Source organism: Brassica napus, chromosome C7, assembly GCF_020379485.1.
Source record: "Brassica napus cultivar Da-Ae chromosome C7, Da-Ae, whole genome shotgun sequence".
Classification (NCBI taxonomy): domain Eukaryota; kingdom Viridiplantae; phylum Streptophyta; class Magnoliopsida; order Brassicales; family Brassicaceae; genus Brassica; species Brassica napus.
In genome coordinates this window covers 28,598,910-28,626,545 of record NC_063450.1, presented here as the reverse complement: position 1 = coordinate 28,626,545, position 27,636 = coordinate 28,598,910, and the positions used below count along the sequence as shown (strand labels likewise).

Sequence of the window (27,636 nt, the reverse complement as noted above, 5' to 3'; positions counted from 1 at the left end):
CATTAGTGAGGGCTTTAAAGCTTTCCAGCCGTGTATATTATGGTTGTAAACCATGGAATCCGAATTTATGATATGATCATGGACTGTGGGTTTTAGTCCTCTCTCCCCCTCATGAACATACTCATAATTTCGTAGTGCTTAGGACAGTGGAGCCTTAATTATTTTAGTGATTTTCCCTTTTGTGTACTTATAACACATTGTGAGATTTTATGGGATTTCTTTTGTGCCTTAATTAATTTTTCATCATGTTTTGGATCAAGATGGCTAATCTGGTCATGCCATAAGTGTTTATTTCGTGGTGAACCATACTGGTTACCATGGCTTTATGCCTCTTTCATACTGATCCTTAGCATAGAATAAATCAGTAGAAAATATGGGTATAGGCATTCATAATGCTTTCAGGCGATTTTTCAAAACTCTGAAAGGAATCGTATTTTCTTTGCTCACTGGTTCAATGTAGAATGTTATAAATCTTTATAACTCAATGGGTCTGAATAATGTCGTGTCTTTTGCCTTTGTCAGTACCAATTAATTGATTTCAAGTGATTGTAGGAAGGTAAAGTTGAACCTATACAATCAAGATGAAGTTAAATCTATGCGAGAAATCAATCTATCAGTGAACTGACTCATTAGTCTACACCCAACAATTGATTTTATGTGATTGCAGGAAGGTAAAGTTAAACCTATACAATCAAGGTAAAGTTAAACCATGCATGAAATCAACTATCAGTGGACTGATTATCCTTTTATTAAGGTTTTATTTGTTATTTAATCAAGAATCATCAAGCAAGACCAAGCAAGATAATATATAAAAACAAAATCGTTTTTATTATTTCAATAACATAAATGAATAACAAATAAATCAAATCAAATATGAAAACATAAAATCAGAATGTCGGAAAATTATTCAATGTATAATCCGACCACATGGTCCATGAGTGTCCACTCGGAATCCTCCTCAGATCTATTCTTATCAAATGTGGCTTTATTAGCTTCAGGGATTTTCATCTCACTGTCTAGTACTTCATAATATATCTCCATGATGTCATTAAACCGTCTGATGTTATCCATCCTTTTCTGCTTCTTTTGCTCAATGTCTAATAAATATGAGAACAGGTCATAATAGGTGGTGAAACCTTTGGCCTGATGTGATAACAACACTTCCTCTGAATGGAATGTGTCACGAGTTTTGTTTAACAAATCCTCGTTTGTTACCAATTCACCACATAGTCTAAGACTATAGGTGATTCTCATAAGATCAGAGTGATAATTGTCCACGGATTCATAATCCTGGAACCTTAGAGCTTCCCATTTTTTCTTGGATTCGTGCAACAATGGCTCACAGAATCTAGGATTCAAAAATGACCAGAGATTATGAGGATCATTAACATATCCAAACTCGTCTCTTAGGTCCTCACAGAGATGGTGTCGCATAATCATTATAGCTCTGTGTCTTTCACACGCAAGGGTGTCATTGCCATACTTGATGCACTTCCCAAGTCCTCTAGACTTCAAGACGGCTGAAGTATTTATAGCCCAATCAAGATAATTATCTCCAGAGAGATCAAGGGGTTTGTAATCTGAGGGTATGAAACTCGACATCTGAAATCATTATTCAAAACAGGTCTTAAACAAGTAATCTTTTTGAAATTTTTTCATGCTTCATATCAATGCCACACAAGGACCAAAAGAAAAAATTTTTCTAAATGATGCATTTTCTTAAAACCATACTGTTTAAGGTGTGGATCAATGTATTTTTCATATTTAAGGTCCTCTTTTTTCAAACACAAGGTTTAGATTAGAGAGTTTAGAGACTGAATATTTCTCTGTTTGAGATTTTCGACATCTGAATCACATCATCATTTAAAATTGAGTTTCACAATGTGATCATGCGGCCGCAAGATATATTAACAAGCTCGGCCACAAACATGTTTTTACGCATTTATGAAAAACAATCAATCTAGAAATGACCATGGTGCGATCAATTCATCAAGCCACTCGGCCATGCAGTTATATCTAATGCAACCGGTTTCAAGATTGTATAAACTACATGCTGGTCGATTCTTATTTAAACAGTATGAATGCAATCCATATTCAGATTCATATGTATGCAAGAAATCCTTAATCAATCCTAGGGTTTCTGATTTAAACACTAGTAGGATTCGGTTTTAAGATTTAAGGTTTCAAGGCCTTTTAAGATTTAAAACGAGATTTAGAGTTTTAAACATTTAAACTTTCAAACAATGCCTCACGGCCAAGGTATATGCCTTACGGCCAAGTAGGAGCCACACGGCTATTTAGTTCAATTCAATGTCATCCTTAGAGTAATATCTAGGTTCAATTGCAATCAATTAGGTATGATCAAATTCGATTATGAAAGCAATAAGGCCACACGGCCATGAGATGATATAATCAAGATCTTTATCAAGTTTAATTAGGATTTTTAGTTTAAACATGTCAAGCAATACAGATTCGAGTTTAAACAATCAATATCTCTAGGTGATCAAACAAACAATCAAATTTCAAATCAAACAATTTTAAAATCGTTTTTCCAAATTAGGGTTTCAGGGGATTTCAAAAACTTCGATCTTTGATCAAGAGAGTTTGATTTGAGATTCAAAATCATTAAGACTTTGATTTTAATTGATCAATAGATCAATCTCGAATTATGGTTTAGGGGACCGGACTTATTCGAGCTCCGATTTACTCTTTTAGGGTTTGATCTATTTGTCTTAAGGCTTTCATCTTAGAGATTAGTTTTTAGGGTTTCAATCTTTACAAACAATCAGGTTCGATTCATGTTCTCAGAATTTAGGATTACCTTTGTTTTGCAGATTGTAGAACCCGGACCACCAAGAGAACCTCGAACGGACACGAGATGGGACGAGCTGGAACTGTCGCGTGCTGAGGCGAGACGCGTCTTCTTCTTGAGTTCGCGAGCGGGTTGATTGGGAACTCAAGCTGGCTGTGATGTGAACTGGAAACTGAGGTCATCTAGGATCAGGAACACCTTAGGACTGGAGCTGATCGGGTGTTTGTAAGCCGGAACGCAAGCAAGAACAATTTGGGGTTTTTTCGGAATTAGGGTTCCAAAAGACCAAGATGGCGCCGTGTATTGTTTCTGCGAGTGTGGGCTCGTCTGAGATCGGATCGACGAACGGTTTTCGTTGATGGATTCGTCTCATCAAGAGCTTCAATTTGATATGTGGCTCGTCGTCTGGTTCCTCAGGGTTTGAGAGATAGATCGATCTTAAGTTGCGCCTGAATTAGGGTTTATGTGTGACGGATTTTAGGTTAGGTTTTGTCTAAGGGTTTTGGAGTCTATCATGCTGATAACGTGTTGTGAATGAAGTGTTGGGGAAAATACTTCTGTTCTCATTACTGTCGACCAGAAGGTCCATATATATACAAGGTATTAGACCGTCATAAGGTCATGTTTATCCTAACAAGATAAGGATAAGGATAAACACTATGTTACAGATATACATGGAATATATACTAGATAAACACATAGTCTCTGGTTGCCTTTATCATGTCCCGGATTGGGCCTGCAGTACGGGCTGGTCCATGGTTGATCATCATTTGGTTTATAACAAAATTAAAAATCTACCAACCATTTTAAGTCGGATATATAAATCTGTCATAAAAAAACAAGTCGTACATAAGAAAATAAGTCGGTACATGAGAAAGCAAGCTGACCACAAAAATCGATCATTTGTAACAAATCTACCACTTCATTCGCCAGACATATTCTTAAAAATCTGTTTTCTATTCAAATCGTACAATTAACTCTATCGTGGCAATAAATCTGACACCACTTTAACGATAGATTTATTTTTCTAAACAGATTTTCTAAACAGATTTATTACTCGATAGATTTATTTTTTTGAAAATAAATCTGCCGACGACCAAATGGTAAGGGTACTTTGGTAATATTTTTTTTTGTTATAACTATGGATAAGGGCAATTTCGACCAGAAAAATATTCTAATAATTTTTGAAAAATATGAGTCATTCTAGTAATAACACAATTAATTTGAGTCATTTTAGTAAACTTCCCTTGATTGTATTGTCTTATCTCTTGTTGAATTCATGAATAGAAACTGATTAAGGTTAGTTCATACTGTCATCTTGCTGCTGCCTTAGATTGATACACTTAGATTCAAGTCTAAATGTAGTTAAGGCAGAAGTTAGAATGCCTAAGTAGCTTGTCTTGAATCTGATTTGATCTTGCTTGTACTTAGAGAGATTGCTTGCAAAGATGTGAACTTGATAATGCTTGTTTCAATCTGTTGCATAGCTTGTGACATTAGAGATCAAACGATGATTAGTCAAAGATTGATCCCAATGCTTGTGTCTTATCTTTGCTGGAGTTTGAGTGATGTTTCAGGTCCACATGATGTGATCTTTGTCCATCATCAATCCAAGTAGAAGAGGAAGACTTTACCCATTGGGAATGGTCGCTGGGGTGTATGTGGATACACAAGGCGAGTGGTCATCACCTAAGTCTGGAGGAGACTGGTGACCAGAAGGCATTGGAGATAAAGGGAAGGGTTGATCAGTGGTTGAAGCGTAGTCCATGAGATGTTGTGCTCCTGATCTTAAGGCTCACCGAGGCTCACTTCAAGCTTGGACCCATACTCAATCCAAGCTTGAGGAGGGGAGCAAAGTGAGCCACCTGATGATTCTGTTGCTCAATGACCTGTGTTACTTAAGGCCATTGCAAGCTGTTCATGGAATGATCCAGCCGAAGTGGAGGGAAGAAGAAAGTCACTCAACAAGCTAGTGTGAGGTGCTTGGAGAGTGGGCTGAGGTATCTCCTCAGTGCAATGGTGATGTAGTGGAAGATTCAAGCATCAAGTCTGAAAGAGAAGGAGGTGCTCTCCACAAGGCTTATCATGGAGCTATCATGCGCTCACCATCAAGCTTGGACCTTCCTTATACTCGGTCTCAAGCTTGAGGGGGAGTGTGGATGAGCTTGCATGATAAGAGAAGGAGCTGTTAAGCTCATCAAGTCAGGGATTCAAGTGGCGTGTGAAGAGCAGCCACTCCTCATCATTTATACAAGGGAGTAAACCTGATCTTTATCTCTTTATATACATTCATGATAGGTTTATCTCCTGAGAACTGATACACTTGTGGAATGATGTATCAGGTACCTTACTTGGATTCTCAATGAAGTGGGCGTGATCTTACCTGATGGAGATGGCGAGAAGCCATGAGAGAAGGGAAGACACAAATCGAGTTCGAGAAGAAGTCCAAGAAGAGTGGTGAAGTGAAGAGGCCGTGATCCAGAGCGTATGTGCCTAAACCTCAGTGATACTAAGGCATATAGGATCACTGGCCAATCCCTAGGCCTTGAAGGCTCTACTCTTTTTCCCTCATCAAGGTTTTGTCCCAAAGGGTTTTCCTTGGTGAGGTTTTTAATGAGGAAGTTCTTCAAGGTTTCAAGCTTGAAGAGTGGTGAAATAGGGTCGACCATCGGTACAGGCATTGTACGTACCGTACAAGCTTAGGGCGACCCAAACCAAGTCAGGTTCAACTATTTAAGGAGTTGGGAGAGTTGTGCAAATATAGGGTGAGGTACGGACAGGCGGTCCATACCATCGACCGTACTTCACCCGGGCCGACCAGAACTAGTGCAATCTTAGGGCGTCGGTTTGTCCAGCAATCAGGCAACCTTATCCAAGAGAAATGTGACCATTTATGGATAAGGAGGAGAGAGGGCGTTGTCCAAGTGTTTCCAAAAGACAGCATGTCCAAAGGTGTAAAGAAGGAGCATCTTGGACCATGTATCTAGCCATCTTTGTGAACAAGGTTCATGGGAGTCTTAAGAGAACCAATCAGGAGCCAGCCCTTGGCTTGACCAGTTTGAATCAACCAATCACCAGCCAGCATTCTCTACTCCAATCAGATCAATTCACTCAGATTGCAAACAAGAAAACTCCATCCTAGCCATCCATTCCTCTCAAGTCATTTCTATCCATTAGATTTAGGTTTCTAATGTCGCAAACATGTAAAGCTTATATAAGCCATGTGTATGGACATTTTGTAACTCTCTTAAAGAGAGAGGGGGATTTTCCCTCCTCCTTCATAATACAAAGTGTGTTCTTAGATAAGAATCCCTTAATCTCTCCCTTTCTTATACTTAAATCTCTTAATCTCTCTAAATCTCTTGTTTATGTCCAAGTTCATATTGTTTTCACTAGACCTTTCTCTCTTCAGTTTAAGCTCTCATTTCTCCCTTAGTGGCTTCTTCTCACACACACAGCATGAACTCTGAAAACCTAACACTATTTGCTCTGGTACAAGAGTCAACAACCAGAGAGAATCGTGGTTATCTACTACTGAACCTCTATCACCAGTCGGCCCCCCAACCCTCAAAACTTCAGAGTGGTGTGTTGATAAGCTTATCCTTCCTGGATCTGATGACTGGGATGCTACAAAGATACGGGAAGTACTACCTCAGTATGAGGAGATCATTCGAAAGTTGATCCCAAGTGCAATGGGAGCACCTGACAAGCGCGTTTGGCACCAAAATGCCTTGGGTATCTACTCGACGAAGTCTGGCTATGCGATAGCGAAGCTCTATAATGGGATACTGGAAGATCATATATTCAACTGGAAGAAGTGTGTGTGGCAGGTTGATACATCCCCAAAGATCAAGCACTTCTTGTGGAAAGCTAATAATGAAGCCTTACCGGTGGGATCTGTTACAAAACAAAGGCATGACGGTGAATCCTGTGTGTAAACGCTGCGGAGCTCACGAAACTGAACTTCCTGTACTCCTACAGTGTCCTTTTGCTACTAAAGTATGGGAGCTTGTCCCTTGTATATGTTTAAACCGGATGTGCTTGGCACAAACTCAATTGCTTCCCTCCTAAGCAACTGTCATAGGGTGATCTCTCTTCCTCCTTTGGGCTTGGGAAATACACCTCTTCACCCTTGGATCTTATGGGTCCTCTGGACCAATAGAAACAAGTTGGTGTTTGAGAATAAATTGTTTTCAGAACAGTACTCGGTGCTCAAAGCTATTCAAGATGCGCGAGCTTGGAAGGCAGTTCAGATGATTCCTTTAAAGACTTCATTAAAGGAATCGCCTGAGCTATACTTGGTCTTGTTTTTCTGATGCAGTGTGTGGGTATCTCTACGGCCTCAAATATACCAGTTGCTAATCCCTATACTTGGTCTTGTTTTTCTGATGCAGCCTGGGACTCCTTGTCTGGAAATTGTGGAATGGGTTGGCATCTCCGTGATCCTACCAACTCTTTCATTGAAAGCTCTTCCTCTCACCGGCGTTTTGTGTCTTTGGTTCTAGTGGCTGAAGCATTGGCGGTTAAAGCTGCACTTGTTACTGCAGTATCCTCTCATGTCAGTAGCATCAACATGTATTATGACTCCAAGATTCTCATCTCGCTATTAACGTCTCATGGGCAAGATGTGGTCCTGAAAAGTGTGCTCCATGACATCACCATGTTGGCACAATCTTTCACCTCTATCTCTTTTATTTATATCCCGCATTTAGCAAATGTTCAAGCCGACTCTCTTGGTAAAACAGCTTTGCACTCAATTTCCTCCTCTGCATCTTTTGTTGTATGACTGCTATGTTCTAGGTAATCTATGGTTTGATTAAAAAAAAGAAGTTTATAAGTTTTATAATATTTTTATTCACTAATTTTTTTTTTGTTTTTGGTTTCGGTTGTGATTTTGTTTTTTTTTTCAAATAAAAAAATATAGGGACCGTTCGATTATTTGTGAATTTAGGTTTGGTTTCGGATTAATTAGTTTAGCTCTCAGTTTGATTGGGATAAAAATATTCAAAACTCGATAAAGTTTCGAGTTTAATTTGGTGCTGGTTCAGTACCTTTTTTTCGATAATACAGTTAAAAATTACATTTTTGTATTTTTAGAACAAAATCGGCTAAATTTAAATATTTAACATATAATATTCTTGTGATTTCGTTGTATTGAGAAATACATATCTTACATAGTAATATTTCTTATCGTTTATAAATCTATTTATATTGAAGTTGATTTTAATAATGAAAATAAATTATATTTAAAACTCTTACAATATATAATAACTTTCGAAAATTATCAGGATTTTTTATTTTAAAATTAACATTTATAATACAAAATCAGAACCATTTTAAAATTAATTCATAAAAATAACCATTTTTAATGAAAACAAAAATTATCCATGTTTATGTTAACGAATATAAAAAAGTAAAAACTGAGCTTTAAAGTCTATAGGATCAAAAATAATGAAGGGTTACTGGTAAGTTGGGCTTACAAATTAACGACCAACTTTTTTTTTCTATATCCCAACCCAAAACAAGTTTAAGTATCCTAAAACCGACAAAAGAGAATGCTTAGGTTTTAGGAGAAACTCAGAGAGAAAGTTTGGAGATCTTCTTTTTATTATCGAATATCTCTATCTTTTAAGATTAGTATTCGGAAAATTCAGTTACCATATCAAACATAATATATTATCTGCATGTTCATCAAGTTAATTTAATTAAATCGGAAAATCTTGTTTCTATATATTATCTTTTGAATTTATTGTATGTAGCAATTACAAAAATGGATGTTATAGAGAATATTCTTGGAATTTATTTGATTTGAATCCGAAAATCTATGAGTTTCTATTTATTACGTTTTATATTTATATTTATATACCAAATTTGGTAAATATAAATACTTAATTATTTAAATATTATTGGCTGTTTAAAAGGTCAATAACATTGAAAACCAATGATTTTAAAATATGCTAACCCTATACTATAATAGTATAATTAATATTATTGAAAGATAATATTTAATATATTTTGACAACTTCGTATAAGAAAATTTTAAATAAGACATATGCATTATAATAAACTCTAATATATTTGGTATAGCTTTTTGGACAACGGGTTTTTGATGGTGTTAATAGGGTTTGAATATAGATAAAGTTTGAATAGAGTTTTAGGGTATAAGGTTAGAACACAAACGAATATGGATGAGTTAGTAAACATACACGAAATATGCTTAAATGATAGATAAATTGTTTAAATTATTAGGTTGTTTTGTTTAGTTGGACAGAAACATGTTACTTTCTAATTTGTTGGGCTTTTAATTTCCGAAAATCATTAAAAACAATTGAAAAAAGTAATAGAAATTTTTGTAATTAATTGAAAAAGTCAGGCGTATAATCATAAGAAGTATAGATAAACGTTAGAATTTGTTGAAGAGAAAACGGGTAAGCACATGTAATGAAATATCAATCTAACACGCCTTCCTTCCACTTGAGACAAAATCGACCAGCCAATTAATAGATGTGACTTACATAGATGAATGTAGAAATCGAACTAAACCTAATCGAGTATAACCAAACATAACCATAATCAATTTAACTTTTCATCCGTAGAACTTATAAATCCTATATAATTCATGAATATCTAGAATTTATGAACCAGTGACAGTCTCTAAAAAATAATGATAAAAAAGTTTCAAAACCAAAAAAAAAAAAAACACTGAGCATAATCGAGCTAGGAAACCAAAAGTCCGGTACATTGGTAATCTAAGTTTTGAAACACACGCGGTCTCATGCTGGTAGGGAATGGAATATACAATTACAGGAGCCAATTATAAATTCACATGTCACATTGAATATAAAACTTCATAATTATTGTCAAAATAAATTAATTATTAATGTGTCGAGTCGACCACTTCTGTTCTTGAAGCGAAGAGACAGAAGGACTTGTTCTTCTTCGACATCGTCTTCTTCTTCGTTGGTGTACAGAGTCCTTCGTTTTATAAAGAGGGAGAGGGAGACAGACATAGACAGAGGGATCAGAAAAAAACGACGTCGTTGAAAAGAGGGAACTTTTGAAATTAAAATTGAACCGAAGGAAACGTTTGACTGCGTGCGTGCCTAGACATATCGATACGTATACTCCCCCCGAGATTTGTATACGTTTCTCTCTATCGAGTTGTGATTTTTCTTCCTCGATCTTTGTTCGGAAACAAACAAGCTCGCGGTCTTTGTGATCCGGCGCCGTCTTGATCCAGGTTCGACTTTTTTTTTTTTTTTTTTTTTAGAAAGAGATCAGATTTGGTTTCGTTAGAATGATATTTGTGGTAATGATTTGAGATTGAAGCAATGCGCGTGAATGATTGTGAAGCTGTGACGATGGTTTTGACTTTTCTTTGGTTTTGGTTGGATATAGCATTGACTTTTTGTTCTTGGGGGGTACTAATTTGAATTTGTCAATGTTTGTTTGATTCTTTACTTCATTCTATTGGATCATTCACCTGTTTTGCTTATTATTATATCTGTAAAAATAGGAAAAAACTGAGAGAACAGGACAGGTCAAGTTGTGTGTGTTTCTCTTGTGTTTTGGTCTGAATGTGTTTTTTTTTTAATATGTAACTTCAGGTTTGATTGGTTCAAGCTTCCAATTTCTCGTTGTAGCTGAAGAAGAAGCTTGTTCCTCCTGAGGCTGAGCAGTTGCAGTAATGAAATAAAGTTGTCTTTTTTTTTTTGGGTTTTGAAGAGATGAAGGCAGTTAAAGGGTGGCGTCTATGCGGAACAAGTTATATGCAGTCTTTGCCTGGAGCTCGCCACCACCGTGCTCCTCCTACAACAAGGAAGCCAGTATGGATCATGGCAGTGGTTTCTCTGATAACAATGTTTGTAATCGGTGGTTACGTGTTCCCTCACCACAGAAGAGCTGCTTGTTATATGTTTTCTTCTAAAGGATGCAAAGGGCTTACTGATTGGCTTCCACCCTCTCCTAGGGAGCTTTCCGATGACGAGGTTGCGGCTCGTGTGGTGATTAGGGAGATATTGAGCTCCCCTCGTGTTATTAAAAAGACTAGTAAGATTGCGTTTATGTTCTTAACTCCGGGGACTTTGCCTTTTGAAAAGCTATGGGACCTCTTTTTCCAGGTAAAACTTCATCTCTTCTTTTCTCCTTTGCATCAATTGTGTCTGAAGGTTTTGTGCTTTTTAATCCCTCACAGGGTCACGAGGGGAAATTCTCAGTGTATATTCATGCATCAAAGGATACGCCGGTTCACACCAGTCGTTACTTTCTTAACCGTGAAATTCGAAGTGATGAGGTATGCCTCTTTTTCTGCCTTTAAATTATATAATTGTGGTAAAAGAATCATTATATATGTTTTTTTTTCTTTGTGAAGGTGGTATGGGGTAGGATATCAATGATTGACGCTGAGAGACGTTTGTTGACAAGTGCTCTTAGAGATCCTGAAAATCAGCAATTTGTATTACTCTCTGATAGGTAATCAATCATATTCCAGCAATCATATCAATGATTAACTTGAGAGTGTTTCTTGTTTTTTGGTTTGCAGTTGTGTGCCGCTTAGAAGTTTTGATTACATGTACAACTATATGATGTACAGCAATGTTAGCAATGTTGACTGGTAAAGTCCTTTTGATGAGATCTCAAAATCATAGTTATTAATCTCTCTCTATACTAATTATATGAATTTCTCTTTTGCTTGCTCTTCAGTTTTGACGATCCTGGTCCACATGGAATCGGCAGGCATATGGATCACATGTTGCCCGAAATTCCAAAGGAAGATTTTAGAAAGGGTTCACAGGTAAAAATACTATTTATCATGCTTGATGCCTCATCCTCTGAAAATAAATGTGAAAGCTATCATTTAAATACAAAAGACTCAGATGTAACGAATGAGTTCTGGAATTTGGTTGGTATGATAAAAGTAGAACTCTTTGTGGACTAGTTATGGGAATGCACCTAGTATAAATATGCATGAGAGCGAGAGTTTATCATCTGCATGTTTGGTTTTATCCGTCGTCATTGAGAGGCATTTTTGAACAAGTTTTTTATGGCCTAGTCAACTATATCTCTCTCTCAATACCCCTGCAGTGGTTCTCCATGACGCGTCAGCATGCAGTCATGACTATGGCAGACAGTCTATACTACTCAAAGTTCCGGGACTACTGTGGGGTGAGTCTGACCTTACCACATGTTTCTTACTTTCTTTTCTCTGTTATATTAATTGGAAGATTATTGTTATTTATGTGCAGCCAGGTGTAGAGAGTAACAAGAACTGCATTGCTGATGAACACTACCTGCCAACATTCTTCTATGTGAGAATATCTTCTCAGTCTTTACCTTAAAACTTTCATTCTTCTATAATATATAATTTGGTGTGATATATATATCTCTCAGATGCTTGATCCTGGTGGCATTGCTAACTGGACTCTTACATATGTTGATTGGTCTGAGGGAAAGTGGCATCCAAGAACATTCATGCCTGAAGATGTCTCACACGAGTTACTTAAAAACCTCACGGTATTGGTTCTCTTCACTCACTATTCCTTTTGGCTTAGCTTCCACTGAGATTATGTAAATTGGTATAATACCTTTTGCAGTCCATCGACGCTGTTTCACGCGTAACAAGTGAAGGAACGGTACACGCTTCTACATACTTGTAATCATTTCTACATTTACCGTTTATTTTTTCTTCTCTTATACTGCTTCTTTTTTTTTAACACAGGGTATAGTAACATGGACACAATGCATGTGGAACGGAATCAAAAGACCTTGCTATCTCTTTGGAAGGAAGTTCCACGCAGATGCTCTCGATAAACTGATGGATCTCTTTCCAATGTACACGAGTGGTTTTGATTGATCGATGAAAATGCAAAGCAAAGGAGGTATTGTTTTGACTCGAATTCTTTGACCAACGTCCCATTATATTTTGAAGGAACCAAGTTTTGAACTTTGAGACTGTATCATGGAACCCCCTAGAAGATGTAACTCGCTGCAAAGTCCTTTTGAGAGCGCATAGAAAAAAAGAAAAGCGTTGTGATCTTCAGAAGCATAGCAAAGTTTCATTTGGTTGGGGACGTTGGGACATTTTTAACTACACTGTTTTCACTACATCTCATTGTTAATCTTTTCAGAGTGCTTTTTGTTTTTCTCTTCTGTTGAAATTGCTATTAAGCATTATCATTTTTTTCGGACAGAAATCTGTAGAACTACATTCTTATTATTGCAGATTGTTATAAAACCTCATTGCCATTCTTCACCGTAAACAAACAAATATTACAATTCTTTAAACTTAATTCTTTATATTACTTGTTTTGTAGAGAGAATAGAAGCTCGAATGATCTGAATAAAAATATTCCTATCTTCCTCTGAAACAAATTCAAGCGATCTAGCTTGGAATGGAGGTTTTAAAAAAAGAAACATATACTCCCCCTATTTCCATTTACTTGGTATTTAAGGTTTTTACACACTAATTAAGAAATTTTTTATTTTTTATTTTTTGTTTCTTTTTGCATTAACTAAAATTAATTCAACCAACAAAAAATCTTACAAGAGAATATAAATTGTCAAAAACATCAAATAACATTAAAATTATGCATAGGAAATTGAAAATATCATTTAAATAGGAACAAAAATAAAATCTTAATATATCATTTAAAATGAAAACTAGGGAGTATAGAAATGGTTTTAATTGTGTTACGATATGGCTGGAACTAATGAAAATATTGGCCTAAGATTGTGCAAGCTTTGAGGTCTCTGCCAAACTGGTTCTTCTTTGGCTAGGAAGCTTCTTCAAGTCCACAAACAAGATTCATAAACTTGTTTCTATCTTTAGATTGAAGATTGGTGCACTTTTCTCCAATGGTAGCTATCATCAGGACATCCGCTTCGGTTCTCTCAATAAGTTCATAGGTTTAAGTTTCAGTATTCCAGCTTTTGTTTGGTTCATATCCTTGTAATGTCTTCCGGCTCCGGAAGGATTGCGATCCTTATCGGCTTATGGCTCCGGAAAGAGTGTGTTTCTTGTCGGCTAATGTAATACTTTTCATATTTTAAAATTAATCACAAAAAAAAGGAGTATAGAGATACCTACACTTTACATATTCATGTTATTTTCCATTAACATATTGGAAAATAAGATTATATGACACTGACAGCAACGTTAGGAGAATGGGTCAGCGAATCCAGCAAATCGCATCAACCAAGAAGACTATTCCCTCACTTCAAATTTGAGAGCCACCGGACCTGATCAGTCGGCTCAAACTAGGGTTACGAACGGAAGGGCAGGACAAGTGCAGTTCTCCCGCAATACATTTACCATTCACGTTTTTTTTCTGTTTGCAAAAGCAGTTTAAGCGGGAAATCTGCATGTATTTCAATATTTTTGTCTTTTTGTGAAAAAAACGGGAGATCTGCATGCATATATCAACCGCTAACATTTGGTGGTTTTGATCTGCTTTTTTTTTATAATAAATAATTTTGTTACAAACACTTAACTTTAAAATATATTTATCTGATTTTATAAATAATGTACAATGATTAGCTCAAACTATATAGTTTACACTAATACTGTTTGTATTGTTTTAAAATTATAAGTATAACGTTCAATCGCCTACAAAACACAACATTTTCAAAGGAAGAAGATATAAATCTTCCTACATAAATATCAACAAGGATAAGTAGTTAATATTTTTTTTATGTTTTAAAATAGTTAATATATAGGTAAATGACTGAAATTTTGTAAATCTATTGAGAGAATACAATTTTAAATGAAATCTTAACCGAGAACGTGTATTTATTGAGTTGTACGATCAAATAATTTTCATGACTAATTACCGTTTCAAATATCTTACACCCACTGGTAGAGAGTTTCCCGGTGGTAAATTTAACCAAAAGTTCAATATTAGTGTAACCTACCGGTTCTCTCAAGAAAATCTTGATCACTTAAAAAGAAAATAAAAGAAGTATAAGTATCTTATAAAACATTTGCGGGCATTTCGGCCGATCCTATAACATCTAAGATATTTGTTTAGATATCTAGGTGTAATTTTTATTGTCTTAATATATGATCTATAGTTTTAAACTGATTTTGTCATTCATAATTTATAATAAATTATTTGATCGGTTTGATGTGCTTCTCTCCTACATGATCGCTTGATCTGCATGATCTGCTTGATCTGTTCCACTTGAACTGATTTTACTATTTGAAGCTTAGGAACGGATCTAGAAAAGTTTTTTTTAATTGGGACACCATATTGATGAGGACATTTTTACAATTTTCTTCACTAAAATAATATACGATAAATTAAATAAAATTATTAAAGAAAAATTAAAAATTAGCAGAGGGCACGTGCCTTGTACCCCCTAGGTGTGTCCGACCTAGTGCTGGGAATTTGAGTCATTATCCGTGGGCCCCGCCCCGTTTGATCTGCTGCGAGGTGGGCGCGGATCGAGTGATTTGAAAATTTTGATTCGCAGGTGCGGGTCGAATAATTTTATGCAAGGCGGGTGGGGGTCAGCCAAAATTCAACCGTGTGTACCCGCCAACCCGCAAAAATAAAAAAAAAGATTTTTTTTCTAAAAATATTATTTTTAAGCAATTTTTTTTTAAAATATTTAATTTAAATTATAAATAGATGATTATTATTATTTTTAATAAAAAATATTTAAAATATTATATTTCATTATTTTTTAATAAAAGATATTTAAAATATTAAATTTTCTTATTATTTTTAATAAAAATATTTAAATTAATAATTTTTATTATTATTAATATTATTTGCAGGTCTAGCGGATTACCCGCGGTTTAACCGGAGCGGATATGGGTTTCATATTTTCTTCTTGCGGGTCAAATGGGTTAAGTTTTTTGGATCAAAAAATCACTCAATCCGCGGGTTGGCGGGTTTGACCCGCAACCCAGCTCTAGTCCGACCCTCTAAACGTCTCAAATGGAATCACAAACGCGAGAAAAAAGAGTTTTACAAGTTACAACGACTTTTTCTTGGGTTCACCCCCTAGGGTGAACCTTTAGGTTCACCAACCAATAGAAAATTGTCATTTTAGATCTAGTATCTTTTAATTAAGGAAACAAAATAACTTGCCAAATTATATTATGCTTTTAAAATAAAAAATAAAAAATTAAATAAATAAAAATAACAATAGTTCTAAAAAAAGATTATTTAAAAAAAAATATTTATTTTTAAGATTTAGAGTTTAGTGTTTAAGATTTATAATTTAGAATTTATCCAAATGGTTAGTATTTTTCCAAGGGTTTAGGGTTTACCTAAGGGTTTGGGGTTTACCCAAGGGTTTAAGGTTTACCCAAGGGTTTAAGGTTTTCCCAAGGGTTTAGGGTTTAGGATTAGAGTTTAGGGTTTAGTGTTTTGTTGACAACATGTTTAGTGTTTTTCCAAGGGTTTAGGGGTTTAGCCAAAGATTTAGGGTTTATGATTTGAGTTTAGGGTTTAGTATTAGAGTTTAGGGTTTAGTGTTTTGTTGACAACATTATTTTTTTTTTGAATTCGTTTTTTATATATTATTTTTATTTATTTTTAAATTTTATTTTGAAAAAATAATATAATTTGCCAAGTTATTTGGTTTCCTTAATTAAAAGATACTAGATTTAAAATAACAATTTTCTATTGGTTGGTGAACCTTTAGGTTCACCCTAGGGGGTGAACCCAAGAATAACTCAGTTACAACCGAACATTTTCTCTCTAGTTCTATACTCGGGTTGGATCCCACGACTTTTAGTACCCGTTTCAGTTGTACAGACACGTGACACCGCCTTAGTCGGACAAAGATCCTTTATAAATATGGAAAAAAGCTGTCTTTCTTTTTCTTCCCCTAAAAAATGTCCCGATTGCTGTCGAAAACCCTAATTCCCCACGGGAGATTCTTCCTCCGTCGCTTCAACGACGCGGCCTCGAAGAAAACGGCGGCGCCAAGCCTCGTCTGTTTCAACCGCCGTCCCTATTCATCGAAACCTCATCTGATCGAGATCGACCTGGACTCTTCCTCGTCAGCGACTTCCAAGGCCGAAGCCGAAGCCGCGGTTCTCAAGAAGCTGAACGAGTTCGTACGGAGGATCGTCGTTCAGAACTCGACTCCCGATTGGCTCCCTTTCTCCCCAGGATCCTCCTTCTGGGTCCCTCCGCACCAGAACACCGCCGCCAAGATCGCTAATTTGGTCGACCAGGTGACGCATCCTTTGACGGAGGAGGAGGTTCTCTCCCTGTCTTCTCCTTCTGGCTGGCCTTGCTCCTCTTTCTTCACTCCTCCTCCAGGTAAATTGTCTTCCTTTAGGGTTAATCGTCTCAGCTAGATAATGGGGTCTCACTTGTTTAATTGTTTTGCGTGTTAAAAATGCTTCCTTTCTGATAAAAAAAAAGTTTTGATTTTGGAGATGAGATCTTTAGGGATGATACGTTTAGACAGTGAAGGGGACATTATGTTTTGTCTGAATGAACATGTAATGTAATGGAACTGATATCTTTATATTTTCTATGTACTGATATGTGTGGTGATTTATTGTTTTTTTTTTTAATTGAAATGATATATAGATGATGATTCTTCATCTAAACAAAGGGTGGAAGGTAGCACGGAGTTGAACGTTCCGGGGAATGAGATGCTGGAAGTCAAGCTAGCGCAGTTTCCCGATCCAATCTACTTGTTGGAACACGGAGATGATGATGAGTGATTTTACATTTCCAGCTCACGTGGAAGGCCAGTCCTGATGCATGGTTTGCGTTGACAGGCTTTGGAGAAAAAAAGACAGATGATTCTCGAGACTGATGAGGTTGTGTTTGTATATACAGTTGCAAGCCGTGGAATTATATCGATGTTTTGGCTGTCTTAACGCTGTTTGTGAACTATAAATTATACAGCTTGATATTAATTAATTAAAACCGTAGCAGACGGTGCAACTTCAGATTATAATGTTATAACAATACGAAGCAATCAATGTTATTACGTTGATAACAATACGAAGCAGTCAATGTTATTGAAGACTAAAAGCTGGTCGAGTGAGGTTGCATATGCTTAGGGATGTAATTGATGTTAATTACAGGGTTAGAGGCCGAGCCTAGCCTTATATGCCCAGTCCTATTTTAATCTAGGATTAGGGATGGTACCATTTATTTTTTGTACAAGTCGATAACTCTTTGTATTTTTTATACAAGTCGATAACTCTTCGTATATCAAATTTACCAAAGTTTACATGTTTTATAAAACTCAAATCTGTTTCATATAAATAGAAAATGTATCTTTTATCCATTTGTGTCTTCAAATTCTAAGCATGAAATTTAAAAACCAAAGTTTACATGAATAATAACACTCGTTGCTGAATAAAACTCTCCAAGTCTCTAACCGTCAAACACTCGTTGCTTCTCCAAGACTGCTTGCTCTGCAACAAGCCAACAATAGAACAAGATATGAATCATTGCGGGTTGTCTACATATAGGCTCATGAATGAGTGAACAAAGCTAAAATGCTGTTTCAGGTTATGCTCACACAAGGATACAAACCAAAAAATACTGTGTTGTACATAGATCTGTTAAATATGATGTACTGAACGAGGAAATCTTTAGAGGCAAGAGAGATGATGATCATGAGTGAAGAGCAATGGTAGAGACTCTACATATGATCATGAATAAGATATGATCAATGTCTCAGTCAAAGCGAAAAAACTGAGACATTGTTTACAGTCTACTAGTAGCAGATACAAGAATAGATTCGACACTAGCTGAAACAAAATATATATCAAACTACAGATAGTCTGACAAGGAGCAGAGAGAGACACATCAAACGAACGACACGTTTCATAACCTAAACCGGATTTAAAGTCCTAAGCTTTCAGTTTCTTTATAATAAGAATTGATGTAACCACAATTTGTGATGTATGGGATTGAGGCAGAATCAATTAAAAGTATTCAAAGTAAGCTCAAACATTACAGCCTACAAGTTCTAAGTTCCAAGCTATAACTTCCAAGCTATAACTTCTAAGTTCCAAGCTATAACTTCCAACCTATAACTTCTAAGTTGCAACTTCCAAAACAGTAACAGCAGAACAGAGAACAAAATGCAAGAAACCCACGCAAACATAAAACACAACAAGGAGTATAAACTCAGAATCTAAAACTCAATCAGTTAGTGCAGTCAGCCAGTCAGTGACACATTCACAAACAACTAATCACGAGCATCATATGGGATTTTAGCAACCTGAAACAGACAATAAAACAGAGTATTTACCACATATCATATGCTTGAATCTTCAATTCCTGAGCTATTTGATTTTTTATTAGTTGAAACACTTAATTCGAGACAATGAGTTTACCTTCATACTTGGCAAACCCACGTAGCCAGTTTCGCGTACATATCATTGCTTGAACTCTTTTAGGGAGGAGACAATTTCTAAAAGGGTTCAAAACCCGATCTCCCACACTAAACGCAGATTCGTAGGCAACAATAGTAATATGAATGCTGAGAATATCACGGGCAAGCAAAGCTAAGTCACCGTATATGTGTTGCTTATCTTTCCAATAGTCTAACACTTCCATATCTGAGAAAGCCGAAATATCAACCTTAGTATCAGCCAAATATATGTCCAGATTTTTCCTTTTGTTATTTGAACCAAACTGGATACACCTTTCAAGCTCAAGCAGATCCTATATTCAAAGACAAAGAAGCAGTTAGCCAATTATTAAGAGGTCAAAATAAACAAGAACTTTCTGTAAGATACTTACACCATCCAAATCATCTTCAAGAGGCGATTTTGTTAGAAGCTCATGTGGAGTTTTTCTTGGAAATCTGGAAGAACTTTCTGAAGACTTTGAGCTATACTCTTGATAAAGCAACTCCAAGTTCTTCTTCACGATTTCAACCTTCTTCTCAGCAGTTCTAGGATCCAGCTTATGACAAGTTTCCTTAAGCATCTGCAGCTTAATCCTTGGATCTAGTACTGCTGCCATAGCTAAAACAAGACTGTATTCATCTCAGTATTTAGCAAACTTACTTTGCATATCTACATCCATTAATCTCATATCATTATCCTTACACCTTGCATACTTTCTCAACAACAACTTGATCTTCCATACTAGCATGAAATAAACACAGGCTGTGAGGTATTTGACTCCAGAAAAGTATGTTGTCATTGTACTAAATGGCTTCAAGAAGTCTTGAATCACCGGGATCCCACTCTTCTTGAGAAGGCAAACATTTGTAGTTTCTATCATACAGTTGCAGATTAGCAAAGGTTTTACGAAACTTGAAAGCTCTCACCAACATCTCGTAAGTCGAGTTCCATCGTCTGTCCACATCCAAGGACAAACCAGCACTGCTTACAATACCAGCGCTCTCAACACACGCAGCAAAAGAGTCCTTCCTTGAATCATAAGCTTTCACAAACTTAACGCTCTCCCTAATGTTCACCAAAAGACTATAACATAACTCTAATCCTTTCTTGACAATAAAATTCAAGATGTGGGCGCAATACCTTACATGGAGATACTTTCCATCGCACAACAAGCCGTTCCTACTCTGCAGACGAAGCGAAGGATCTTTTACATGTTGTCATTAGCAGATGCATTGTCTAAGGTGACTGAAAACACTCTTCGCTCTAACCCCCAATCTTTTAAGATATCAAAAATCTTCTTGATTATTGCTTCACTGGTATGTGGGGGTTTGATATCGCAAAATGCGAAGATGTGACTGTGTAACTTCCATTTTTCATCGATATTATGAGCAGTCAGACAGATATAACCCCTCACTTGGCTACAAATCATCCATAAATAAGAAGTAAAAGACACTCGACCTTGGTAACTTGCAAACACCTCTTTCAACTTCAACTTTTCTATTTTATATCATTTATACACCTTCCTACTTGCGGTTTATCTACATATAGGCTCACATTATGGATTAAGATACTTATCTCTCTCCTAACCTTTTCATATTCTACATAGCAAAGAGGAAGGTCATGATAAATTATAATCTCAGAAACCATTTTCTTATCAACTTTGTGATCATATACATCAATTTCGGTTTCAGGTTTTTCTAGACAAGAGCGTGAATGGTGTATCATTGTTGATGTTTCATGAGTTTTATCTATGACTAACTTAATACCGCAGTAGTGGCATCTTAGCCATTTCTTTACCATCAGACTCTACCCCTACTGATGTAAAGTGTAGCCAACACTTAGAAGTTCTTTTACGTACATGTTTAGGACGTTTAGCTCTTGGATTCATAAGAATTTTTCACCGCAATAAGCTGAGCAAAGACAAAGAGCATTTCAATCCATATTTTTTTTGAAACATTTCTTATCCAATTTATATTTGACTCTATAATAGTATTTAGAATCAAACGTATTCCAAATCTAACTCTCTTTCTTCTTCTAAAATAGTATACTTTATGTTTTAATCTATTTTAAGAAATTAATATTATAGAGAAATATATTTTTTTGAACAACATATTATAGAAAAATATATTAAAACAAATCCATTTTCTATCATAAAATTCTTCTATTCTAGAAAATTACATAACAAAATACATTGGAAATAGTCTAAGACATGATCCTAGTATTCTCAGATCATTATTAACTTTTCGTCTCAGATCTGGAGTTTAAAATTTATGTCAATCATTATCACTAGGCTACTCATCTCATCTCATCGAGATCGACCTGGACTCTTCCCAGGGCTGGGCCTGAATAGAAGCCCATCAAACATGTGTTTGGGGCCCGACGAAGATATATATGTTTTGGGGCCAATAATAAACATAAAGAGCATGTAGCTCATCTGGTAACATTGTTCTAAGTGTGGAAATGGACCAGGTTTCAAATCTTCCTAAGCCGCGAAGCCGCTGTTCTCAAGAAGCTGAACGAGTTTGTTCGGAGGATCGTCATTCAGAATTCGACTCCCGATTGGCTCCCTTTCGCCCCCGGCTCCTCCTTCTGGGTCCCTCCGCACCAGAACACCGCCGCTAAGATTGCTAATTTGGTCGACCAGGTGATGCATCCGTTGACGGAGGAGGAGGTTCTCTCTCTGTCTTCTCCTTCTGGCTGGCCTTGCTCCTCTTTCTTCACTCCTCCTCCAGGTAAATTGTCTTCCTTTAGGGTTAATCATCTCAGCTAGATAATGGGGTCTCACTTGTTTTTTGGTTTTGCTTGTTAAAAATGTTTCCTTTCTGATAAAAAAGTTTTGATTTTGGAGATGAGATCTTTAGGGGTGATACGTATAGACAATGAAGGGGACATTATGTTTTGTCTTCTAGAGTTCTTGTCTGAATGAACATGTAATGTAATGGAACTGATATCTTTGTATTATCTATGTACTGATATGTGTGGTGATTTATTGTTTTTTTTTAATTGAAATGATATATAGATGATGATTCTTCATCTAAACAAGAGGTAGAAAGTAGCACAGAGTTGAACGTTCCGGGGAATGAGATGCTGGAAGTCAAGCTAGCGCAGTTTCCAGATCCAATCTACTTGTTGAAACACGGAGACAATGATGAGTGATTTTACATTTCCAGCTCACGTGGAAGGCCAGTCCTGATGCATGGTTTGCGTAGACAGGCTTTGGAGAAAAAAAAACAGATGATTCTCGAGACTGATGAGGTTGTGTTTGTATATACAGTTGCAAGCCATGGAATTATATTGATGTTTTGGCTGTCTTAACGTTGTTTGTGAACTATATTTTATAATGCTTGATTTAATTAAAAGCATTGCAGACGGTTTAACTTGAAAGATCATCTATTCGTATATATTGCATTGCTAACAATCTTGAAGCAGTTAATGTTTTTTTTTGTGAACTGAATGGTAAATTTAATTCAAAAGAAAAAGACTGTTCTTTACAACTAGACTGTTCTTTACAACTAGTGTAACCTATATTTGATCAAACATAATGAAAGATCTATACTTTTCAAAACTTCATTTCTCAAGCTTCCTTCTCTTGTACTAAACCAAACAGCCATCCCTCCTTCTAAAACTTTATCTCCTTTTCTCTGAAAAATGGTGAACTTGTTTCTCATGTTCTTATAAATCCTTTTGATCAAGAGGGCAGCTAGACACGGAGCCTCACCATGCCTTCTTCTATTTCTTTCTCTCCAAACAGTGTGCACTGTCGACTGAAATATATCTTTAGTGAGGAAGAGCTGCACTTTACTCCAGTTTGAATCTCCTGTAATAAGCCTTATAAGCCTTCACCAATCAGCCGTATACTGATCTCTCATCACTCCTTTCGTTGGGGTACCCCGGATTTTCTCTGAATAAGAACAATAAAAAAACAGGGGATGCAAAGTCTCCTACTATTGGTTTATATAGGTTTAAATAGATACTGGTTATTTCGGTTTAGTGGTTTGGTTAGATTAGTTGGTTTATTCTCAACTGTAAAGCTAACTATATATACATGTAAATCAATCATTTATCTAATAAGAAAAGATTTTGATATTATCTTCTTCTTCCTCTCCAAGTAAGCTTGTACGTAATATGGTATCAGAGCTTCTTTGAGCTCGATTTCTTCGTGATTTCTCTTGCTCGAGCTCTGATTACGTTCCCAAGCTCAGATGGTGTCTGTGAAGAAGTTTCCTCGTCGATCGAATCGTCTTGCAACTCGTGCTGCTCTGATGGCTTCTCCGGCGGATACAGGTCCGGATCTCCAAGCCTCGCGAGCTCTTATCGGTGTTGACCTCACGGATTCGATCCACTCTCCATACTTTATGCATACTTCTAATCACCCTGGTTTGATTCTCATCTCTATCAAACTTGATGGATCAAACTTTGATGATTGGGAAGCTGCGATGAAGATTGCTCTTGACGTGAAGAACAAGATCGGGTTCGTTGATGGATCGTTACCTCGACCTCTCGAATCAGATCTGAAATTTCGCATCTGGTCTCGATGCAACAGCCTTGTTAAGTTGTGGATTCTTAACTCGGTATCGACTCAGATTTATCGTAGTATCCTTCGTTTAAGTGATGCTACTGATGTGTGGAATGATTTGCATAGTAGATTCCATATGACTAATCTACCACGAACTTACAACCTCACACAAGAGATCCAGGATCTTCGCCAAGGCTCTTTGTCTCTCTCCGATTACTTCACCAAGCTGAAGACATTATGGAGTAACTTAGAGAACTGTGAAGAAGCTGATGACCCTTGTACGTGTGGGAAGGCAGCTCGGCTTCATCAAAAGGCTGAACGTGCTAAGATTGTTAAGTTTTTGGCTGGTCTCAATGAATCTTATGCAGTAATCCGCCGCCAAATCATCATGAAGAAGACTCTACCTTCTCTTACTGAAGTCTACAACATCTTAGATCAAGATGACAGCCAGAAGAGCTTTGCTACAGCTATTTCTCCTGCTGCATTCCAGGTGTCAGAGGCTCCAGTTTCACAGTCTCCTCCGTCCAGCATTTGCTATGTTCAGTCGGGTGCTCACAAAGTAAAGCCGATCTGCTCATTCTGCAACAAAGTTGGACACATTGCGGAGCGCTGTTTCAAGAAGCACGGCTTCCCTCCGGGTTATACACCAAGAGGCAAAACACCTGAGAAGTTTCAGAAACCAAACTCTGTTACTCCTTCAGTTCCTATGCCCTCTAAGCCTGAAGTGAAGTCTGCATCTCTTGATAATCTGATTGGAAATCTCTCCAAAGATCAGATACAGCAATTTGTTGCTATGTTCAGCTCTCAGCTTCAAAGCAACAACATCACGTCTGGTCAAGGCGATGCCTCTACATCTCAAAACACTAGTGAGATTTCGGGTATCAACTTTTCTCAGTCTACGTTTTGCTTTATTGGTATTCTTAATGTTTCACAGAATACACTTTGCACTGATTCATGGGTCCTTGATTCCGGAGCTACACATCATGTGACTCATGATAAAGAGATCTTTGTGTCTCTAGACACAAATATCACGAGTTCTGTACATCTCCCTAATGGTTCCCTGATCAAGATCAGTGAAGTTGGCAGCATCCAGTTAAATGAACACATTCTTCTTAGGAATGTTCTGTTCATACCGGATTTTCGTCTGAACCTCATCAGTATAAGCTCGTTGACGACTGATCTTGGCTCCAGAGTAATGTTTGACCCTTCTTCTTGTGAAATACAGGACCATATCAAGGGCTCGACGATTGGTCTGGGTAAAAGGATTGGAAACCTGTATGTGCTGAACATCAAAGACGCTTCTGTACGTGTGAATGCAGTCGTGGATATTGGTACTTGGCACAACAGGATGGGTCATGCTTCTTACTCAAGACTTGACCTGATATCTAAAGCTTTGGGAACTACAAGACTGAAGAATAAAGGCAACTCTTATTGCCATGTTTGTCACTTGGCGAAACAGAAGAAACTTTCTTTTCCTTCTCCAAACAACATATGTAACTCAACATTTGAACTTTTACATATTGATGTTTGGGGATCATTTTCGGTTGAGACAGTGAAAGGTTACAAGTATTTTTTAACCATAGTGGATGATCACTCTCGTGCCACTTGGATTTATTTACTGCGTACAAAGGATGAAGTTATAAAGGTGTTTCCATCGTTTGTTGCTCAAGTCGAAAATCAGTACAACGTGCGTGTTAAAAGAGTTAGAACAGACAATGCACCAGAGCTTAAATTCTCTTTGTTCTACCAAGAGAAAGGCATTGTGTCATATCATTCTTGCCCGGAAACGCCTGAGCAGAATTCAGTAGTAGAACGTAAGCATCAACATCTACTGAACGTCGCTCGTGCCTTCATGTTTCAGTCTCAGCTTCCTCTTGAGTATTGAGGAGATAGTGTCTTGACGTCTGTGTTTGTTATCAACCGAACCCCTTCTCCTTTGCTTGGTAACAAAACCCCGTTTGAGATACTAACTGGTAAGGCTCCAGTCTATGATCAGCTACGGACGTTTGGCTGCTTGTGCTATGGTTCCACTTCGCCGAAACATAGACATAAGTTTCAGCCACGGTCGAAGGCTTGTGTTTTTCTTGGATATCCGTCGGGTGTTAAAGGGTATAAGCTGCTCGATTTGGAGACAAACAAGATCACAGTTTCAAGAAATGTCATCTTTCATGAAGATACTTTTCCGCTGGCTTCTACTCAATCTTCTGATGACAGCTTGAAACTCTTCACACCATCTTCTACTTTGTCCTCAGGTAACCACCAAACACATATCTCATCAGAAATTTCTTCATCTTCTACCCTTCCCCCACAAATTTCTTCTCGTCCACGTAAACAACCTGCTCACTTGCAGGATTATCACTGTTATTCACTAAATTCAAATATCACTCACCCCATTTCATCTTTCCTCTCGTATTCCAAATTATGTCCTTCTTATTTATCTTTTATCAATTGTATCACCAAAATCCCAATCCCTCAATCTTATTCTGAGGCAAAGGAATCCAAAGAATGGCGTGAAGCAGCTGATAAGGAATTTGGAGCAATGGAATTAACTAACACTCACTACAAGAAAACATAACATTACCGACTAATTAGCGTGTAATGTTACTACTAAAATCCGACTATGAACATGAGTTGCAAAGTAATCTTGTATTAGTCGCAAGTTAGCCGGCAATTGTTGCGACTATTTTGTGTCTAAATAGCCACTACCAACCGTAATCGTAAAACAGTCGCAATTCAGTAGTAAAATAACGACTGATTTACGACTCTTTGAATTAGCGACACAACAATTAGTGACTACGTTGATCAGTCGTAAAACAGTCGTAATAGTGCATTTTGCGACTGATTTACTACTGATGTTGTAGTCCGTAATTACATGTTTTCTTGTAGTGACTTGGGAGTTAGCTACCTTACCGGCTGGGAAGAAAGCAGTTGGATGCAAGGTATTATATTCTTTGAAGTTTAATGCTGATGGAACGCTTGAGAGACACAAGGTTCGTGTAGTTGTAAAAGGGTTTACCCAAAAGGAGGGTTTGGATTATACTGAAACCTTTTCACCTGTTGCCAAGCTCACAACAGTCCGGTTTCTATTGAAAGTTGCAGCATCCCGGAATTGGTTCCTTCACCAACTCGACATATCAAATGAGTTTTTGAATGGTGATCTTGATGAAGAAATATATATGAAGATACCAGATGGTTATGCAGAGAGAAAAGGGATTACATTGTGTAAAACTGATGTGTTTCGCTTGAAGAAATCAATCTATGGCTTGAAACAGGCTTCAAGACACTGGTTTCTTAAGTTTTCTGCTGCTCTATCACGTCTGGGATTCTCTGCCGGTACAAGTGATCACACATTGTTCTTGAAAACGTTCTCTGATGGTCATTTTCTTGCAGTATTGGTTTATGTGGATGACATAATTGTGGCTGGTACAAGTGATTCGAAGTCAAAGCAGTTAATACAAAACCTTTCGCAGCAGTTCAAGCTCAGAGATCTTGGTGCTCTTAAGTATTTTTTGGGTTTCGAGATAGCTCGTACAAGTCAGGGCATTTCTTTGTGTCAACGGAAATATGCTCTTGAGATACTGACTTCTACTGGAATGTTAGGATGCAAGCCTACATCTACTCCTATGGTTCCGAACTTACATTTGGCACTCAAAGATGGGGAGTTGATTGATGAGCCTGAATGCTATCGTAGTCTTGTTGGCAGGTTGATGTATCTGACTATCACGCGTCCAGATATCACTTTTGCACCCAACAAATTGTGCCAGTTCTCTTCTGCACCACGTACGACTCATCTCACAGCTGCTTATCGAGTTTTACAATACATAAAAGGCACTGTGGGACAAGGACTCTTCTATTCAGCTTCTCCTGACTTGACTCTCAAAGGCTTTGGTGATGCTGATTGGTCCACTTGCCGTGACAGTCGACGTTCCACCACAGGACTTTCGATGTTTCTTGGTGATTCTC

The 27,636-nt window shown here is 37.0% G+C and overlaps 3 protein-coding genes across 4 annotated transcripts; all 3 read left to right on the top strand.

Moving 5' to 3' along the window:
• The first annotated feature begins 9,693 nt into the window (after nt 1-9,693).
• Nucleotides 9,694-13,059, top strand: BNAC07G15830D (glycosyltransferase BC10). 2 transcript variants are annotated; one of them, XM_013875128.3, is made up of 11 exons: nt 9,694-10,052; nt 10,538-10,932; nt 11,007-11,105; nt 11,184-11,284; nt 11,355-11,426; nt 11,516-11,606; nt 11,897-11,977; nt 12,058-12,120; nt 12,203-12,325; nt 12,406-12,444; nt 12,531-13,059. In XM_013875128.3, the coding sequence occupies exons 2-11, from the start codon at nt 10,540-10,542 to the stop codon at nt 12,663-12,665; spliced, it is 1,197 nt and encodes a 398-aa protein (XP_013730582.1). In that variant the 5' UTR covers nt 9,694-10,052; nt 10,538-10,539; the 3' UTR covers nt 12,666-13,059. The 2 variants fall into 2 exon arrangements, with proteins under 2 accessions (XP_013730582.1, XP_013730581.1); XM_013875127.3 differs by having other exon boundaries at nt 9,695-10,052; nt 10,420-10,932.
• A 3,439-nt stretch (nt 13,060-16,498) lies between these two features.
• On the top strand, nt 16,499-17,735 carry BNAC07G15820D. Its single transcript, XM_013875129.2, has 2 exons — nt 16,499-17,091; nt 17,368-17,735. Exons 1-2 carry the CDS (start codon nt 16,659-16,661, stop codon nt 17,502-17,504), a joined length of 570 nt encoding a protein of 189 aa, XP_013730583.1. The 5' UTR covers nt 16,499-16,658; the 3' UTR covers nt 17,505-17,735.
• A 3,785-nt stretch (nt 17,736-21,520) lies between these two features.
• Nucleotides 21,521-22,378, top strand: LOC106434279. Its single transcript, XM_048764131.1, has 3 exons — nt 21,521-21,524; nt 21,611-21,889; nt 22,177-22,378. Exons 1-3 carry the CDS (start codon nt 21,521-21,523, stop codon nt 22,311-22,313), a joined length of 420 nt encoding a protein of 139 aa, XP_048620088.1. The 3' UTR covers nt 22,314-22,378.
• Nucleotides 22,379-27,636: the final 5,258 nt, after the last annotated feature.

Bases quoted from the DNA above. Each gene is read 5' to 3' on its own strand.
- LOC106434279 (XM_048764131.1), top strand. The intron at 21,890-22,176 runs GTAAATTGTCTT...AATGATATATAG, and splicing joins TTTCTTCACTCCTCCTCCAG to ATGATGATTCTTCATCTAAA.
- BNAC07G15830D (XM_013875128.3), top strand. From the start codon at position 10,540: ATGAAGGCAGTTAAAGGGTGGCGTCTATGCGGAACAAGTTATATGCAG. The intron at 11,106-11,183 runs GTATGCCTCTTT...TTCTTTGTGAAG, and splicing joins GTGAAATTCGAAGTGATGAG to GTGGTATGGGGTAGGATATC. The intron at 12,445-12,530 runs GTACACGCTTCT...TTTTTAACACAG, and splicing joins GCGTAACAAGTGAAGGAACG to GGTATAGTAACATGGACACA.
- BNAC07G15820D (XM_013875129.2), top strand. From the start codon at position 16,659: ATGTCCCGATTGCTGTCGAAAACCCTAATTCCCCACGGGAGATTCTTC. The intron at 17,092-17,367 runs GTAAATTGTCTT...AATGATATATAG, and splicing joins TTTCTTCACTCCTCCTCCAG to ATGATGATTCTTCATCTAAA.